The sequence below is a fragment of the Cyanidioschyzon merolae genome, chromosome 7, assembly GCF_000091205.1.
Source record: "Cyanidioschyzon merolae strain 10D DNA, chromosome 7, complete genome".
In the NCBI taxonomy this organism is placed as follows: Eukaryota; Rhodophyta; class Bangiophyceae; order Cyanidiales; family Cyanidiaceae; genus Cyanidioschyzon; species Cyanidioschyzon merolae.
In genome coordinates, this window is record NC_010133.1 from 294,770 (window position 1) to 313,581 (window position 18,812).

The 18,812-nt window shown below is 55.6% G+C and overlaps 6 protein-coding genes and 2 non-coding genes across 8 annotated transcripts; 4 read left to right on the forward strand and 4 right to left on the reverse strand.

Annotated features, from left to right (window-relative positions):
- Positions 1-2,187: 2,187 nt before the first annotated feature.
- On the forward strand, positions 2,188-3,105 carry CYME_CMG116C (hypothetical protein; the record flags this gene model as incomplete). The annotated part of the gene is made up of 1 exon (XM_005535859.1): positions 2,188-3,105. The coding sequence occupies one exon, from the start codon at positions 2,188-2,190 to the stop codon at positions 3,103-3,105; it is 918 nt and encodes a 305-aa protein (XP_005535916.1).
- Positions 3,106-3,714: 609 nt separating this feature from the next.
- Positions 3,715-5,988, reverse strand: CYME_CMG117C (hypothetical protein; the record flags this gene model as incomplete). The annotated part of the gene is made up of 1 exon (XM_005535860.1): positions 3,715-5,988. One exon carries the CDS (start codon positions 5,986-5,988, stop codon positions 3,715-3,717), a length of 2,274 nt encoding a protein of 757 aa, XP_005535917.1.
- Positions 5,989-7,740: 1,752 nt separating this feature from the next.
- CYME_CMG118C (60S acidic ribosomal protein P2) lies at positions 7,741-8,094 on the forward strand (the record flags this gene model as incomplete). The annotated part of the gene is made up of 1 exon (XM_005535861.1): positions 7,741-8,094. The coding sequence occupies one exon, from the start codon at positions 7,741-7,743 to the stop codon at positions 8,092-8,094; it is 354 nt and encodes a 117-aa protein (XP_005535918.1).
- A 480-nt stretch (positions 8,095-8,574) lies between these two features.
- CYME_CMG119C (similar to histidine triad protein) lies at positions 8,575-9,216 on the reverse strand (the record flags this gene model as incomplete). The annotated part of the gene is made up of 1 exon (XM_005535862.1): positions 8,575-9,216. One exon carries the CDS (start codon positions 9,214-9,216, stop codon positions 8,575-8,577), a length of 642 nt encoding a protein of 213 aa, XP_005535919.1.
- A 135-nt stretch (positions 9,217-9,351) lies between these two features.
- Positions 9,352-12,461, forward strand: CYME_CMG120T. The gene has a single exon (XR_002461279.1). It is a non-coding gene; the product is annotated as a hypothetical transcript (transcript).
- Positions 12,044-14,017, reverse strand: CYME_CMG121C (hypothetical protein; the record flags this gene model as incomplete). The annotated part of the gene is made up of 1 exon (XM_005535863.1): positions 12,044-14,017. The coding sequence occupies one exon, from the start codon at positions 14,015-14,017 to the stop codon at positions 12,044-12,046; it is 1,974 nt and encodes a 657-aa protein (XP_005535920.1).
- Positions 14,018-14,481: 464 nt separating this feature from the next.
- On the reverse strand, positions 14,482-16,604 carry CYME_CMG122T. The gene has a single exon (XR_002461280.1). It is a non-coding gene; the product is annotated as a hypothetical transcript (transcript).
- A 144-nt stretch (positions 16,605-16,748) lies between these two features.
- CYME_CMG123C (aspartate-semialdehyde dehydrogenase) lies at positions 16,749-18,086 on the forward strand (the record flags this gene model as incomplete). Its single annotated transcript, XM_005535864.1, has 1 exon — positions 16,749-18,086. One exon carries the CDS (start codon positions 16,749-16,751, stop codon positions 18,084-18,086), a length of 1,338 nt encoding a protein of 445 aa, XP_005535921.1.
- Positions 18,087-18,812: the final 726 nt, after the last annotated feature.

Consider the following 18,812-nt stretch of genomic DNA (forward strand, 5'->3'; position numbering starts at 1 on the left):
TCGTAACGTATAGAGGAGCTCGTTATGTGCTCGGCATCGAGAGTTCTGGAATACATGTATCATCATGATCTTTTTGACTTTGTTCGTCGTTGTCTCGCGGAGGTATTGGACAAAGGGAATGAATCCTGTCGATAGGGGGAAACGCCGCGGAAAGAATTCATGCTGGGGCTGCTCGCTTGCGAAAAACTGGTTCACTCGCCCAAGTCAGTCATTCTGGCATTCAGCACGTACTTGAACCGAGCTTCTCGTGGCGCTGATGCCGAACCTCTTGCACCCAAAACGGAACCTGTCGTTCTCTATTTAGACAAATGTCTGACTGGTTGTCCATACATTCCCGTCCGTAATTTCTTTGTGAAAACCTCTCAAAGAAGCCACAGGACGCGACTTTTTCGTACTAAGGATACGAAAAGTGACGAAGAGGCACTGATGGACATAGGGAGAAAACGTGCTTCTACGGGACTCCGTCACGCGTTGCACAGCACACGAACACTGTTGTACTGAAACGCAAACGCTTCCCACACAATGGACGAGTGTTCGTCGCCCTGGACGTTACGCGATTCGAGAAAAACGCTCGACCTGTATACGGTACTCAAAGAGGTTTAGAACGCTGTCCGTACAGAAGATGCAAGCGAGCATGACAACAATAAAAGTCCTAGCGGCTCTTCAATGGTGCAATCGCCTACATATCACCAGGCGGAGAGGATCAATCGACATCTCATTGTTCCTTGACGCGTGCTTCGTGGCTTCTCCTTCCTCGGTGCTGCTGTCCTACTCTCGGACAAGGTCGCCGTCCATCAAGTAAAAGCGGTCATGCGGCACCCGACATACGTTGGCGTTGAGCTGATCTTCGTACCAGCTTCTGCGTTCTGGTGCAATCCAGTCGAAAACAGCTTGTCTAGTGCGAAGCGCCGGTTTTCGCGCCCACGGATCAATAGATTGGTCAGTTGCACCCACGACGCTGAAAGCTGCAGGATGCCACTGAGGATCGCGTAGCTTTCTAGTCGAGGAAGGCTCGCCTAGCACTCATCGCCTCGACGCACCTCGTCAAGCAAATGTGCGTAAGTTTCTCGGACACACGGCATCGAGCTGTCCTTTTTCCACTCGAATTTTCTGATGAAATTTCCCTGCGACAGTACAACGGATATTCGTTAGAAAGCACGCAACTCGATCTGATGTAATGATCAGAGGTTTGGAGGCACACTTCCCAGCATACCTTCAGACGTGGACGCGTCACGTTGTCAATTGAGGTAAACGATACAGCACAGGTGTGAAAAATTATTGAACAAGACTCAAAAAGCAAATCCATTTGCAGGTCAATGTCGAGCGATTCATGAGGTCTGTCTCGTGAGCGTTGTACGCTCAACTCGCTGGTCCAAGAAACTGAAGACTACTTCAAGCGGATTCCTTAGGTGTCTATAGAGGCGAGTGGCGAGCTGGTGATGAAGCGCTCGAAATGGCAGCGAGTTCGGAAGAAAAGTCATTCCAACAGCGACAGTCGCTTCAGACCGTCCAAGCACATCCTAGTGTGCTCGGTGCCGGGCCGACGGACGTCACCTGCAGAGCATGGTTCAGACGTCATGCCTGCCTTGCTTGCATCCTGCGCTACTGCGTTTCCCAGAGGAGAGCCATCCCGGGGGGAATCGGATTTCCTTCCAGCATCCGAGCGTCTTGGCCTGACCGAGCGTCCACTGGATATGGTCACCAGTTGTCGAGTCAAGACCCATGAGATCACCGTTGACATTTGTTTGTAGTAGTGCATGGACTCCACAGTAGGTCATGGTAGGTCTCTGTGAGCAAGCATGAAGCATTCGAACAAGATCGTGATGAGTATGGCCGTACATCGTTCATGGCTCCTGGGCTACCGCGAGGACCTGGAAAGAGGTTCGCATTGGCGGTCAGGATCGACGGAATATCCAACTGAATGCACTCTGTGAAGTATAGACCTGAGTTCAGCACCGACACTCATTCTCATCCGTCCTAAGTAGCTGGACGTACGTAGAGAGGTTTCGTGGCGAGCATGCGTTTCGAGTCCAAGAACATCGTTGCCGTCTTCGCAGCTCTGATTCAAGAGGATAGAGCCAACGACGTGCATAGAACGCCAATGATGCTGCTCAACTTCTCCAAGGCTCTCTCTGATCGAGATTCGAGTCTGATGGACGCAAGAAGCCACACCAGCTACTGCAGTGAATGCATTGTGACCATCTCGACGCCCTGAGTATCGTAACGGGCAGAGACGGGGGATGCGCTGTGCGCCTCGTTCAGAGCGTTCACGAGCATCCACAGAGCTCATACCGCAAAATTTTGGCGATAGTGGACGAAACCGTGTTGTCGTCGCCGACATTGTCGGTTGTGCGGAGGCAACAAGCGTGCATTCACCAATATCTTCAAAGAGCTGGAAAAACTGAAGCCCATAACTCGCGTCCTTGGGTTGCAGTCTACGGCGCCAGACATGCCGCTGTGCGCAAGGGCCGTACTCGTGCCTCTTCCGCCAGAGCGTACAACGAATTCAGGAATCGATTCTATACGATTTTCATCGATGATATCGTGATTCTATCCACGCATCACGAGCAAGCGTGCACAATGAAACAGGTGGAGAGGCAGCGCTTGCAACAGAGCCGGATGGATAACGTGGTGGTGTACCGTACGCTGACCGAATGCCAGATAGCGAGACGATCGAAAAAGAGCGGCTTGCTGGTATGTGATTCAACCAGAAAACACACGCGGACGCATTTCCTGTACCGAGACTTGACCACCACGATCAACCTTCGGAAACGTCTTGCGCTTCCACAGCATCTGGCGGCTTTTTTTCGACAAAGCTTTCAAGCGAATCGTTTGGTACTCTGTGTGGGCATTGGGCTAAAATGCGCAAGTCCTTCGATGAAAACATCAGTGCTCAGGAGCGAGGGCATTGAATCGTCGCTTGGACCACTGAACTGGGGTTTTACGCTTCAGCTACCCAGCAAGGCTGCTACTGGGCTCACAGACACCTGGAACACCTGTCCTTGGCCATCGATGAACGATATTGGTGTTCCATTATTCGATATTGCAGCGTGTGCACGCTTGAAACCAACGCTGCATTGTTTCGATATAGACAGGATTACCTAGGCGAACTGACCAGACTCTGTACTTACAGCATCCACAAAGATCTGCATCGCAACGGCAGCTGCTGGTATGGACCGGACACCTGAATAGCGACGACGGCTCCCTAAACCGATGCCGTGCAGTGCTTAACAGGGATGCTACTGGACCAGCGCTGTCACCGTCACGAACAAAGTTTGAAGACGTGAATCGTTTCGACGCTTGTCACGGAGTCGTTGCCGGTCGGTACCATCGTTGTCGTCGTTCGCACAGACTTGGTGTTGATCAGAGTTCGCGCATGCTCCGATTGTGCCCGTGGAGGACTCGCCACATACGATGCAATTTCTGAGTGCAGATGTCATCAGTCCAGCCCATGGATATTGCAATGGTTTTTCATCGCGCACTGACCAGCCGATGAACAAGCGACACACTTCTGGACGTGAGCGCAGGGTCTCCAGCGAGCAACCGAACAGCTGACGCTCGGGCGCCGTCCAGCGCACTGCCACCAACGGTCATCTGGAGACGACGGCGTTTCCCGCAAATATTGCTGACTGTTGGAGCGGTCGTAGACCTTGCGAGCCAGTGTGTTTCATTTGCGGCTTTGCAGGGCGCTCTCTGCTTCTACACCAGCAGCAATTACAATGACGTTCGCGAGTGCGGTAGAAGCAGCGCGTCCCGTAAGCACGCGGCACGCCACGCCGCCACCTGCGGAAACAGTTTGCTCACATGGGCGACAAAGTCCCGTGCCGTGCTCTCGCTCTCGAATACAAGGTCCAGCACCTGCGTAACATCCGAGCGCTGAATGAGCACACACCAGCCCTCATTGGTAGCAGACGTTGTCGGCTCGGGCTCGGTTAACTCCAGAATGTATTCGAGTGGAAGACCAAGTAGGGGCTGGAAGCCGCCACCTTCCAGCACCTCCCCTACGATGAGCATTTTGCTCTCGTTCTCGTCGGCCGCGCACAGGACACGCCTGCCCTCCAGTGAACAGTTAAAAACATCCGTCTGGGCTAGCGCCAAGGTCATCGTCTCCGCCGACTGTGTTGACCAGCGGCTCGGATCCGAACGCGCCAGATCGCACTTGTAAAGGGGCAGCAGGACGGCGTCCACGTCCGAGTAGGTATCGCTGTCGAGCGTTGCCTCGAGATACCCCAGAAAACAGGTCACCCGTTTGTATGCAGCGCTTGTCTCCGACGAATCAGCCGGTCGGGATGGGGTTCCAGTCTGTCTACGCGGCGCTTGAGCAGCTACAGCATGCGCTAGCATCCAGAGACTTGCGTCCGCGATCACATGCTCTCGACGCTGCACGCTGTCGAGCGCGTTCTCGTTCAGGGTGTTCGCTTCAGAGGGCGTCACCGACCCGAATCTCGATCGATAACGATCCCTGATGTGTTGGAGAAGATCATTGCACAGGCGCTGGCGGTCCTCCGCGTGAGCAAGCAGGCGTCCCAGATCATTCGCGTAGGCTGGGTTCTGCTCCAGGCTGAGCTGGATATCCCCGATGCGTTCTCGGTAGAGCTGGACAATGGACGCATCGATTTGCGTGTGCTGTTCGGGGTCGTCAACTGCAAGGACAAGCCTCAATAAAACCATTTCAAGAGTGGTTGCTATACCACCCGCACCGTTGGTTTTCTCATCGAACACCGATCCCCAGAACGATCTCCCCGGGTCTAGCTGGATCCAGAGTTCGCCTTGGGGCACCGCTTCCAAGCGGTTGATGAGCGCCTCACGAGCCGCTATGCAAACGGGAACGCTCGCCGCATATGCCGTCAAGCATCGTAAACGAACGTGGTCAGCAATTCGATCAGCGTTCGAAGCACTTGCTTTGACGAAACGAGATAACAGCGCTGTATAACGCTCGCTACGTACGAGAGTGGCGCAGCATTCAGAGCATACCAAGGCTGAGTGCCCACGTTCCAGAAAGAAAATGAAAAGTTGGACTGCGTCCGATAGCGTTAGATCCGAGCGATCACCATTCGCTGCTGCGACGAGCACCGGAGTCAGAAAATCGCTGCGCAACAGGTTCAAGAGCGTCAGCTGCACGAAAGGACCAGCCTGGTTCGCCAGTTCACCCAAGAACTCGTAGACGTCCTGGAGCTCGGCGGCTGCTCTCGCTTGATCCCCGTTGACGGAGACTGCCGCGATTGCAGCTTGTCCCAGATTGGCGATATAACGCCTAGAAAAACTATTTTTTTGCTCCATCTCTCGCGATAGAAAGCGATCGAGTGTCGGTGCATCTGCGCTTAAGCGGACGAGTCCCAAGATCATACCATATGCTGCCGCACGCACCAGACGATCGTCGTTGTCCAGAAACTGTGTAGCAGCATTCAGGAGCGGGAAAGTGTTATCCTCTTCGCGAAAGACCAAGGGCAAAGAGGCAATGTCCAGGCGCAAGCAGACTGTGCGCAGGAGAGAGAGATAGCTCGGAAGGAGGTCCGAATCCACGTCAGCCTCTTTTCCTGTGGCAGAATGAGTAGCTTCCGTCTCTTGGAAAAGCGGTGCTGCCAGAACGACCTGACGTAGTGCGTCGTGCGCCAGCAGGTACGCCAACAGAAGCGGGTCGTGGATATTCCATAAAAGCATCGCTGCAGTCTGTAAAGCTTTGACACGGAGCGCTTGCTGCTTCGCATCGCCGGCTGGCTGAACAGCAAGCTCCAGAATGGCCGCCCAGCACTCGTTTTCCAGGAAAGCGGTGCGGCTTAGTTCTCGTTCTCGCGGCTCTGTCGACAGCACCAGTTCCACAAGCTCCCCGAGGGCGTCGAATCGAGCAACCACATCCATTTGACCCGCGTCCGAGACCAGCTGTGCGACTCGCTCTGCACGCTGAGCGACATTTTCCCGAGGTTGTAACCAGCTAGACCAGGAGCCACGCGGAGCTGCCTGCGCTCCCCTGGACTTGGTCGGTGTCATGTGCACCGAGCTATGTTTGCCTCTTGCGCTGGTCTGGGCGCGAAGCGAGCCCCGTTGAGCTTGGACGTCTCGAAGGCGTCACGATTGCTGTTGCTGTTGCTGCTGCTGGGAACGCAGTTCTCCCGAACGTCTCCAGGGGCAGTGGATACCAGCGACCGCTCAGTATCTGCCCCAGCGAGCGCTCAGCAGCGTCGCACGTCCGAAACGCTTGCGAACTTTTCTCTCGACTGGGCGCTGTTCGGACTTTGCGCGTTCGCTTTCGCTGGGAGCGGGTGGAGGTGGCAGCCTAGTTTACACGGCGGCATGTAACGCTGGCGAGCACTCAAGCTGGACGCCCAGTCTTAGCACGTTGGGCGTCCAGCTCTTTTTTGATGGTTTCCAGGTAGCGGCGCTAGCGCTTCTTGGGCGTTCGCGCTTGCACCCGAGAGCGCCTGCGGCTGGGCGAGTGCTTCTTCGGACGTACCCTCCTGCTTGCCTGGCCTGGAACGATGCCACAAGTTGTGGATACCTGACGCAGGAACCCACCGGGGCCCTGTGCTGGGCTCGCATGGCAAGGCTACTCTGGAGACGCCCAGCGAAGCGTCAGTCGCCCGCTGCGGAACTAGAGTCGCGCGTGTAGCACGTGAAGACACCACGCTGGGGACGCAGCCGTACGCTTGCACGGCCGTCTTGCAGTGAACCGCTGTTGAAGAGTTCCCGGGGGCGGCGCTTGCGCTGATCGTGCATAGAGCTGCGACTGACAAGCGATCCCAGACAGAGCGGCAGCAGTGGTGAGCGCTCACCGCCGCCCAGGCACGTATTGGCCCGTCACGCGTTCAGAACGTTTCCCTTGAATAGTGCGCAACGGCTAGCTCGAATGACGGGACTAGGACGCTCTCGACCTCATCGGGAGCCTGGACGACGCTGTCGATTCTGGAAGGGCATAGTAATGAGGCTGGCGATTGCCCTGAGAGCGAACCTGGCATGACTGACTTGTGGTGAACGTTGCGCTCGTTTTTCGCCGCGCAGCATGCTTACGAAAGCTACATCCACGTGCCAGACGCACCGACTTGTATAGACCGGTTGCAATCGTTGGTGAAATCTTCTGCCGATCGCTCACATGCATCTCACAAAACTATATCACCTGCAAAAAGCGTGATTGATTGACGCTGCAAACAGCGCACGGGTCTCGGTCATCCAACGTGGACCGCGAAATAACCTCACAAATTGTCAATGGACGCTTACGTGAACAACGCATATCCCTGCAATGCGTGGTCACGAGTCGAGCAGGCAGCGCAGTGGGCCACGCGGAAGCGAATGCGCTCCCATCGCTCGTTCCCTGGCGATATGACCACATGACCAGCACCTTTTTCGTTCTTCATATGTTTCCGTGTTTAACGTGCCGCATCTGAAGCGTTTTCCCTGAGACGACTTGGATCTGATGCGCAGGGACCTCGCACGACTTCGCCGCCGTGGAGTACCGACCAGAAGCGGCGCAGCGCATGAGTAGGCCATGCCGCGATTATGAAACTTTTTGTACAATCATGGATATTGTTCCTGAGGCCTCGAAGCACGTGCATCGAATACATGGCACATTCTAAACATCACAGTACAAAATTGTATGGCCGTCGGCGCGACGCGGACGCGTGTTCATACGCCGCAGCACCTGGTCATCGCTTCTGTCGGATGATACGCTAGTCGACCGCGAAAGCTCCCGTATTGGCGCTCCGAACCTGCTACAATACGAGTTGCTCAGATAACCTAGTTCTGACCATGAAGTACCTTGCTGCATATATGCTTCTCAAGTTGGGTGGAGCGGAGGAGGTTACTGCTGATGACATACGAAAAGTTGTCAGTGCTGCCGGCGCCGAGGTCGACGACGATCGAGTCGCTGCGCTACTCCAAGCGGTTAACGGACGATCCATCGACGAACTCGTCACTGAGGGCCGCTCTAAAATGGAGTCGGTTGCAGGGGTTGCTGTTGCGGCAGCGTCGGCAGCACCTGCGGCAGCCGCTGCTGGAGGCGGTGACAGCGGCGCTGCGGCAGCGTCAGCCGACAAAGGCGCAGCGAAAGAGGAACCCAAAGAGGAAAGCGACGAGGACCTTGGCTTTGGTTTGTTCGATTAAACAGTTTGTTGTGAACGTCATCGTTGAAACTGTGCTGAACCTCACTAGCCTGGAGACGTTTTGAGGAGCGTTCGGCTCTGGCTTGCACGCGGAGCAACGGCGACGTTTCGCAAGGCACTGGGACCGCTGGCCTCCGTTTCGACCAAGCGTGCTACGGCGTCGTGGATGGCGTGCGCATGGCAACATTCATATGAATAGTTTACGGACTTGCTGGTGCGTTAGGCAAGATGAGGGTGTGCGGGCTTTCTTTGACGCTTCGTTGGAAGACGAATACATTCGCAGAGAAAGCTGCAAGTCGTTCGCGCCATCAGGTCGACGCTGCGGCCTGGTCGAAGAGATGCGACCGGACAGCCATGCAACTGAACTGCACCAGCGGTTCCGCAGCACCCTTACCGCCAATGCAGATAGGGTGCCAGGCTTCTCGACGTCTATCGTTTGCAGGTGACGCATTGCCAATGCACCGCACAACGGAACCAGACACTATAAACGATGCCGGTGCATCTTCAAGCGCCGTTTGGCAAGTTCCATACCCCACGGCCGATGCGTACACCAGAAACCATCGCCGGGTGCCCGCGGGATAACATGCACGTGCACGTGGGGCACGCTCTGACCAGCGCAACGCCCGTTATTGACGCCGATGTTGTATCCGAAACGCTCCTGGGAGGAAACCGACGCTTCTACGCGCGTCACTGGTTCCTCTGTCGGTTCTCGTGCGCTCATTCGTTCAGAAAACGTTAGTCGGCTCGCGTCGGAAACCCGTCGGGTGAGGTAGACTTCACGAAGCACGACCTGGGCGACGTGGCGTGCCTGCGTAAACAACTCCGCGAGTTCCGACTCTGTGAGCGCGTCCATACTCGAAACGTGTCTCCGCGATATGACTAAACAGTGCCCGAGCGTCACAGGTGTCCGGTCCAGAATCGTAAGCGTTCGCGCACTCGCGTGCAGTGCAACGCAGTTCTCCAGAGTCAGGCAGCAGAACACACAGTCGACTTTCGAGGAGGAGTAGCTGTCTTCGGTGCTTAAGTCAATGTCGCCGCCGTCCGCTTGGTGCTGCAGTGCAACACGAATTCGGTGGACAAGGTTTTCATCGAGCAGCGGCCGCGGTTTCGTTCGGTCCCGCATCAGTCTTCCTAGACGCGAACAAACTGGCGGCGTGCTGTCGACCTCTGAACCAGTCGCAGCTGGCAGCGCCAAGCGCTGGAGATTTGCGCCGCAGCCCGGAATCGCACGAGATCCCCAGGCATGCGCTGGGCGTCTGCAGCTGGAGCGCAAGTCTGGGCTCCACGGAACGTTCAAGGCACTGGGGTTGCATGTGGTGGTGGTGGTGGTGGTGGTGGTTACCGACTGGTAGCAGGCGTGCAACAAGTCCCGCGCCTTTCAGGTATGAATCATGTTGGAAGCGTGTCACGCTGCGTCACGCTTGAATGGACAGACGATTCATGATGCGTCTTCAAGTGCGAACGATGGCACTCCTGCTCTGGCGTATAGCACGAGATCGGAATCACGATGCAATGTATTGTACAGATTGTAGACGAGTTGCTTCTAGGATGTATACGCTTTACGGAACAGTGCAAGGAGGACTGCAAGAATGCTTCAGGTCAGTCATAAAACAGTACGCAGATGATTTAGGAACTCTGAAAGAAAGAAAGAAAGAAAGAAAGAAAGAAGTGTGTGCGATCGGCACCAGAAACTGGTATTGTGAAAGTGTGCCTGCGGTCAGTGGTAGAAGTAGCAGAAAACGACCCATTGATCACTCCAGGGAAAGCAAACGATACGATAGTAGACGCCGGGGGGGGGGGGTCTCTGTTTCTCAAAAGCTTGTTCTTTTTGTCCTGGTAACACGGGGCTCTGGTCACTAAAAAGCCCTAGTTCACGCACGGCTATCTTCCACCGAAATCGGAACTAGAGCGTTCCTGGAAAGTCACGACCCGTATGAAGCACGGACGTCGCTTTGCTTTTCCAGTTAATGAGACTCTCTTCGGACGAAACAGTCGTAGCGTCTATGGGTATTCGCGGAGCAGGGATCCCGTCGTAGGTATACACGATCGTACTCGAAGAGAACGAGGGAATCATCATCTGTTCTAGGTGCAGTGGATTCATTTGGCAGGTCAGCTTTGGCTCGTAGAGAGGGTTCGTACATCAGCACAAACCACTTTTTCGAAGACCTGAAGACTTCTCCCTGACGTCTGCCGACATGTTTCTATTGGAAAATTGTGGTATTTTACCGCTCTCTTTGCATTCGAGCCTTTGCCGATTCTATCAGGGTAGAGCTGCTTTTCAATCCTGCGTACGCTTCGTGGTTGAATCCCGTTGAAGGAGTCGTTTCTATCGTGAAACGCCATGGTCGCTGCACTGGGCGAATTGATGAAGCGTTCAGCATACGACGACACACGGGCGCACATCTCGACTTTCTTCCGCAAGTCCTTCTCGCCTCGCGAAGGTCCGAACCTGCGGCTTGCAACAGGTCCGTTCATTCGACGAAATAAAGAATCCCATGGAGCGGTATGTGCACGCAAGTCGAGGATCCTGAAGCGCTGTTACCGCCGGATGCCGAAAGAAAACGACAAAATCCTCTTCTCGCCGACCATGGAGCGAAGCAGACCAAATGACGAAAAAGAAGAAGAACGGTTGAGATAGGCCAGAAAACGTGTCCGCCCGACGGGACGATCACGAGACTTTGGTGACACCGAGGACACGAGTTGAACGAAGCCCTGCATTGGCGCGTACCACCAGAGGCAGTTCACGCGAGACGTTCACGAACCGAGGCGTTAACGCCACCATTAATATCAGACGTTGTGCGGTGCGGAATACGAGACCTGAGAAGTTTAGGCGATCTAACTTTGTGGAGCAGCCTCTCAGGGTCGAAGTGTGCATGGAGAAGCTGAAGCCGATAGCACGCGCCCCGTCGAAAAAGGCTGAGAGACGTCTCCACATCAGGGGTTAGATATTCAGTCTATGGATGTCAAAATCATAGCGTGTAATGGCGAAACAATCTTGTCGGCATTGGCGAGTTGGGATGAGGATCCGGTTCAGGGTACGTTCAGCTCGACAACGCTGGACGAGTAACGGAACGTGTAAGTGAGCGCCAGTTTTCGCGGTGTATTCGGGTTATGCGGACGTGGACGCGCCACAAAGCTCACATGCACGTCGTCCCGTGCGCTATGATGCAGCAAAAGCACCATGTAAGGATGTCAACGGCGGACTAGGTCTGTCGCCGTACACTCTTCTGTGCAGGTTCGACTTGTGGCGGCGTCTCCGCTACGACAAATCAGTGACCGATTCGACTCCGTAGATCGGCACTGGTAACGTAGCTTTTGAAACAGGCCACTTTCTCAGACCATCATGATGTACTGAGCGTTGACGAGCCGTCAGCGTGCCCACTCGAAATGAGGGACCAGTCAACCGGGCACCATGGCATCCACGCGACGCATTCCGCATCGTGCCGTATTCCTGGCGGCGTTGGGCGTTCAGACACCTACACGACTTCATGTGCAGCGGTTTTACATATTCGTTTCGCGGATATGACGCACTGGAGTCGTCTGAGCTGCGTGCAGGTTCCGGTCGTCAGTGCCGCCTGACTCGAATTCAACAGTCCAGTGGTCTCGTACTAGGGAGCGCGTCCGCGCTCGTCTCGTGACGACCTGCGGCATACGCAACGTCGACGTCGAGGGAAAAGCCCCAAACAAAGCTGCTACTTCAGGGCTCTGATATCGTGGCGCGCGGAAAGAAACGATATGAGTTTCACCATACGCCCTTGACCCTGGTAGGATTCCTGGTACCAGCACAACTAGCGACAGCATGCGTAGTTGCACGATTCGTAGCAACTGTTGCTCGAACAGCATTCATCGTCGTCGAACGCCCGGTAGTAGTCACCGCAGCAGCACTCAGCGTAGTCGTTGTAGCAGGATATATAGTTGTGTGCTCGGCATCGGAAAATCGGCGTGTGCTGCTAGCGCTCTAAATCAAAGAGAAGCCTCATGATTCGCTGCACTTGCTGGCGGGCTGTGCTCGCGGTAGCTCCCTGTTCCGCGTAGTGTCGCTCGAGTCGATGCATCGCATCAGGATCAAGGTGGATACCTTCGGCGCTCACAATGGCGAGGCACTCGGCCAAGGCCGGCCATAGAACAGCAGGAGCCTTGCAATGGGCACGAATCAGGGCACGAACGCCAATGTGGCTCGGGAGCACTGTCGTAGCTGCAATTTCGCCGTTTGCGAACACATGAAACAAGTCTAGCGCGGTACGAGCACGGTGCGTTCGGTCACTAGCAACGAGCAACGCATCTAGTATCGAGCGAAGCATCTGTGGTGTCAGTTTCTCTTGAATGGTCTCGTTCCTACGCACATAGGTCTCGTAGATGGTAAAGGCGTAGTCCGCAAGACGCACCGCACGAGCGTTGTACGCGAGACCCCGGATTGCCGGAACGACGAGGCGCTGGGCATCTGGTAGGGTCCCTCGCAGGATCTGCAGCACTTGTGCGCCCTTGCCGTTGTAGGCAAACGCTTCAACCTCGGCGATGGGCAGAGCTTCCCGCGCTGGCGCTGGGCCGCGTTCTGAATCGGGGAGGGCGCTCCACCTGGACTGAATGCGAGGCAAGAACCGATCCGCAAGGCTAAAGAATTCCCTCCAAGAATGCCTTGATGCGTCAGGAAGTGATGACGGTCTCCAACGCGGATCTAGTCCACGAAAAAGAACCCGAAACGTGAAAGCGTCGGGTACGAGCCTTGCGAACCCTGCGTCATGCCTCGTCTCTTTGCCTAAGGCATACGGGCTAGGAACCCAGCGATCGTAAAACCCAAGCATTTCCTCAGTGCAGCCTCGGGTGCCGAGAAACTCCAGCATGATGTTCAATGTGCCTCTGTCTGGCTCTATTTGCCATTCCCGGCGGATACGCTCGAGAAAGCGTTCCAAGAAGCCTAACGGTTCGTCCTCGGTGATCGGATGCGGAAGCTGCCGACGCCGCCACGTCGGATAGAAAGGACCCCCTCGAGGTCCATTGCAGAGCCCGTCGAGCACCGTATTCAGGAGAACGATATCGGGACTACATTGATATCGCCGGCAAACGTCGAAGCACTCGTCCAGGTCCTGCGGCCAGCGCAGATACCCCAGCGCTTGAACACGACACTTCCACAGAGCGCTGTAGACCCCAAGGGAGAGTGCGGGAGCTGCTGCGTAGACCTGCTCCAGCGTGCGATACAGCCGGGTAACGGTCTCGGGTCGAAGCCAGCGGATCCATGGCGTCCAGCTGGCAAGCGCTTTCGCAAACGCGAGCTTGTCTGTTGGCTGTAATGCGCTCACGTCCCCAAAAGCGCTCGTACACCATTCGACGATATCCGAGAGCAGAGCCCCCGTCTGGCGATCATGTGGGACACTGGGCCAGGAAGCAAGCTTTGTCCGCACTGCAGCAGCGATCAGCGGGGCACGTCGATTCGCGTCGGGAGACCGGTTCTTCTCCCCAAACGGAACGCTTTCTGCCTGGCTGTGTCGAAGTGCTGCATGAAGGCTCTGGATGGTGTCGGAGTCTCGGATGGCTTGCAGCGCTCGGTGCAGGTCTGTAGCGCAGGAGTCCGGAGTATCCGCCGCTATCAGTGCCGCCTTCCGCAGTGCAGCACTGGCAAGCTCATTCGCCGACAGCGGCTGTTGTGAATGGCTGGAAACCAGACGACGACGACGACCTGGAGCATGTGTATGGAATCCGTCCAAAGTCGCTGCGTGTAGTTCAACGGCGCCGCTCTTCGACAGCAGCTCCGGGTGCACCTGCAGTCCGCAGTTCGACAGCCAACAGCTAGCACGCTGTGGGCTCAAGGCACTACATGTCCCCGGTATTCGCTGGTAGTACGGTTTCCAGTTAATGAAAGTAAAGTCCAGCGTGTGCAGTCGCAAACGAGCAGAAGAACGGTGCAGTTGCAACGCTTTCCCCAGCATATCGACGTCGACGTTGGAAGCAGTCGTTTCCGTGCCTCTAAAACTGTGAAACGCTGGGTTACCACTTGATGGCTCAAGACAGCGCTCTCTGCTTACTGCCACGGCCAGTCCAGGGGCAACGTTCCAAGCGGGACTTTTGTTTCTGCGGCTGTTCCAAAAGCCATGAAAGGAGAGTATCCAGTGGAGCTCGCAAATGAACGCATTGGCAGCGCGTCGTTCGTACCAACGAGGCCGAGCGCCACCAGCGACAACGTGTTGCTGCTCCTGAGACCGTGTGTTCGTGCTGCTGTTATTGTGCCTGGCAATGTAGCTGTTGCGGTGTCCAGCGACCTGGTGGTTGCATGGACCGAATGCGGTTAGCGGAAGCGCCAGGGTCCGGCTGCTGGGCTGCGGTGCACAAGACGAACCGGCCGACTCGCTCGAGACTCGCGAGACGCGCTATTGCACCTGAAGTTGCTCCTACAGCACGGCAAACTTTACAAGACTCCCTGAGAGCGGTATCGTGTACTGGTGAAAGAGCAGCCAACTGCTGGTGCCGGGTCTAGCAGAGGCAGCGCTGAGCCCCTGTTGATGTGCGCGCCGCTTTTGAACACGGGAATCGTCCGTTAAGGCACTCATGGAGAAGGGGCACCTGCTCCCCATCGCGTCCCACTGCTGGAACTTGAACCGCCATCGACCGACATTGCTGCGTCCCTAGCACGCTTTGTGTCCAGTTGCTTGTTCAGGGTAGCTTGCTACCGCAGCAGAATAGAACCTTCAGTCGGGAGCAGGTTTCCAGGTTGCGTCATTTTGGCTCACGCTTTCCCTAGCGTTCAGAACGCTGCAGCATCCCGTTGCTTGCCCCGCACGTACTGTGAAAGTATCACTCTCCGATGAAGGCATTGGTGCTTTCCAGGGCGCAAGGAGCTTTGGTGGGGTTCCATTCCCGCAGATGATACGGGAAGAGTCTCCATACACTTGAGGGAAAGAAGCGGCAGTCACCGTGGTCGAGGTCAGCGCCTCGATAGAGTCCTCGTATCCGAACGCGGAGCGTGCGATGCACCGCCCCGCCCCAAGGAAACGAATACGTTGGACCTGTTTTTCCATGGGCCACCTCGATGTGTCGTTTGTCCCGCATGCATGGTATCGCTCGCTCATGGGCGGGTGCACTGTCCACTGATATCTTCGCTGCACCGCAAACAAACAGCCCGCTGGCGTGATGTCCATAGCGGTCCGATGAACGCCAGCACAGCCAAGAGTGCACCGTTTCTGTGGCGTGTGTGTGTGTGTGTGCGTAATCGAAACAACAAACCGAGCGCTATCGGGTGCACGGAGCCTACCTGCTGCCGAAACATAATCCCCTACTCAGCTGCCGCCCGTTGTATGCTCTAGCCCTATACCGGTGCTCTTTGTTGAAATGAGACGCACCGGTACCGTGAGCATCGAGTCAGCGTTCCGGTGAATGCTCACCATAGCAACAGACTACGTCTCTAGTTTTGCAGGTAGCGCAGCGTTCGTCCGAGCAGAGAGTGCGCCCTCTCTGAACACCAACTTTGTCTTTTCCAGCCGCGGGGTGCGTCCCGTTCGGTTTTTTTAGTGAACTGGACTCGTGATTTGGACTAGCCGCGTTCGGATACACGAACACTGCAGGCTTATTATAGAGGAACTATCGGTAGTGCCTTTCCAGTCGCCATTGCAGCCAATACCGATCTCTACGCTCTCCGTGAATTAGACCCGTGATTCCAACCACACTCATTCGGATACTAGAACACTGCACGCTTGTTATAGAGGAACTATCGGTAGTGCCTTTCCAGTCGCCACCGCAGCCAATACCGATCTCTACGCTCTCCGTGAATTAGACTCGTGATTCCAACCATACTCATTCGGATACTAGAACACTGCACGCTTGTTATAGAGGAACTATCGGTAGTGCCTTTCCAGTCGCCATTGCAGCCAATACCGATCTCTACGCTCTCCGTGAATTAGACTCGTGATTCCAACCATACTCATTCGGATACTAGAACACTGCAGGCTTATTATAGAGGAACTATCGGTAGTGCCTTTCCAGTCGCCACCGCAGCCAATACCGATCTCTACGCTCTCCGTGAATTAGACCCGTGATTTCAACCATACTCATTCGGATACTAGAACACTGCAGGCTTATTATAGAGGAACTATCGGTAGTGCCTTTCCAGTCGCCATTGCAGCCAATACCGATCTCTACGCTCTCCGTGAATTAGACTCGTGATTCCAACCACACTCATTCGGATACTAGAACACTGCACGCTTGTTATAGAGGAACTATCGGTAGTGCCTTTCCAGTCGCCATTGCAGCCAATACCAATCTCTACGCTCTCCGTGAATTAGACCCGTGATTCCAACCACACTCATTCGGATACTAGAACACTGCACGCTTGTTATAGAGGAACTATCGGTAGTGCCTTTCCAGTCGCCATTGCAGCCAATACCGATCTCTACGCTCTCCGTGAATTAGACTCGTGATTCCAACCATACTCATTCGAATACTAGAACACTGCAGGCTTGTTATAGAGGAACCAGCTCTAGGTTCTTGGTACACACCTCAACCGCTTCCCTTATAGCTGCAACTGCATCATCGCGGCACTGGTGCTTCCGCTGAGAGCGCTCGCGTCCAGCGCGCATGCCGGCGCCGCGGTGGGCTCGCCGGCCGCCCATCGCCACCCTGGAGCTTGCTCTTCGACCTCAGCTCAACGTGGCTTTCAGTGCCTGTTTCATGTTCGTGACTATCGGTATTGGGACGACTACCTTTCGCGAGCAGAAGCTCGATGTGCATCGTGCACTCAAAGCATCTCAACCCGCGTGGAACGTTGCCAACGTGCGTTTCCGGGTAGCGTGCGCTCCGTTTCGCAAGACGTCGTCGACGACGCGGTCTCGGCGAGCCGGCACCGCCGCCCTACACGCCCGACTGAACCTGACTGAGCGCATTCCGGTGGCGGTCCTCGGTGCTACCGGTTCGGTTGGACAGCGTTTCGTGCAGCTGCTTGAGGGTCATCCCTGGTTCGAGGTAGTTGCTCTGGGCGCTTCGTCGCGTTCCGCGGGCCACAAGTACGGCGAGCAGGTGTCTTGGAAGCAGGCGACGCCCATACCCGCAGACATGGCCGATATCGAGATATCGGAATGTGATCCGAATGAGGCTGCCTATCGGGACGTGAGGATCGTGTTCAGCGGACTAGACAACCAGATTGCTGGCGAGATCGAGACGCGTTTCGCGCAAGCCGGAAAAGCCGTCTTCTCGAACGCGAAGAACCACCGCATGGACCCGGACGTGCCTATCCTGATTCCTCCCGTCAACGCCTCACATATTGAAGCAGTGCGAACACAAGCGGTGTATCGTCAGAGTGGAGGTTTCATCGTCACCAACGCGAACTGCTCTACGACAGCGATGACTATCGGTCTGGCGCCTATATGGAAGAGCCCCGAGCTTGGCATTGAGACGATTGTGGTTAGCACCATGCAGGCCATTAGCGGTGCTGGGTACCCTGGGCTCAGCGGTATGGATATTCTTGACAACGTTGTTCCGTATATTGGTGCCGAGGAGGGCAAGATGGAAACCGAATCACTGAAAATTTATGGAGAATACCAGCCGACTCGAGGCTTCGTGCCTGCAGAGATCAATGTTTCGGCGATGTGCAATCGGGTACACGTGCTGGACGGGCACACTGAAGCGGTATCCATCAAAGTCCGGAATCGCGGCAACCGGAGCAAGGAAGAACTGGCCCAAATGGTGATTCGAGCCATCCAAGAGTACCCGTCGACATCTCGCGATGTTTTTGGACTACCAAGCGGACCTGAACGCGACGTTGTCTACAATCAGGCACCAGATCGTCCGCAGCCGCGGCTTGATCGGAACCTGGGTAGAGGCTTTACGGTTACCGTAGGACGGGTGCGCCCCTGCAATGTGCTCGACGTGAAATTGGCCTTGTGCGGACACAACACCATTGTCGGAGCCGCTGGTGGCAGTATCCTGAACGCCGAACTCGCTGTGGTGAAGAAACTCATCGCAAGCGTCGGTGTAGGTGCAACGGAGCATGGCGCAGCCGTTCGGCGTTGAGCGCTAGCGGGGAACTCGCCGTACACGTGATGGCGCGTAAACCTTTATCATCTACGCACCCTTTGGTTCTATGGATGGAACGTGCGCGCTCTGCGTTTACGTATCCTTAGATTGCAATATTCACAACGTCTGGGTGCATCCGGAGAAAAGCCGTCGCAACTGCAATGGCCAGTGAACGCCCCAGCGATAACCCAGAGACGTAAACAACGCGGCGATCAAGCATGCCGCTGGAAGCGCGCCGACCTTGCCCGGAAATCATCGCCTCTGCTGAGCAGGCATCAAACAGGCATCGTGGTGAAAGCCTCGTCCAGGCATCCGCGCCCTATGCGCTCTTTAGCACATATTCGTTGGCGCGTCTCATGCACGGCAAGGCTGTAGCGTCATTGGCTGTGTGTCTGGATGCTTCAAGCACTGTGGCACCACGCTGTCAGGTCATGAGAGGCTTACGCAGCGGCTGCGACGCCAAGAACGCTCGCGCATTGCGTACGCACAGTCCTGTACGCAACGGTGCTTGGTCAGGAGCAATGCTGCTGGAGGTTTCATCCCGCTGCGTATTCAAAAGCAGGACCCGGAGTCTCAGTGCGCAACAAGTTCCCTATTGATCTGGGATCTGCTCAGCGAATGCGTCGACTGAAGACGCCTGTGTGTACCCAAGGAACGCACCGCATCGCACCACAGCATAGCATACCATGGCGTACCGAAGCGAACCTTGCATGCTGATCGATA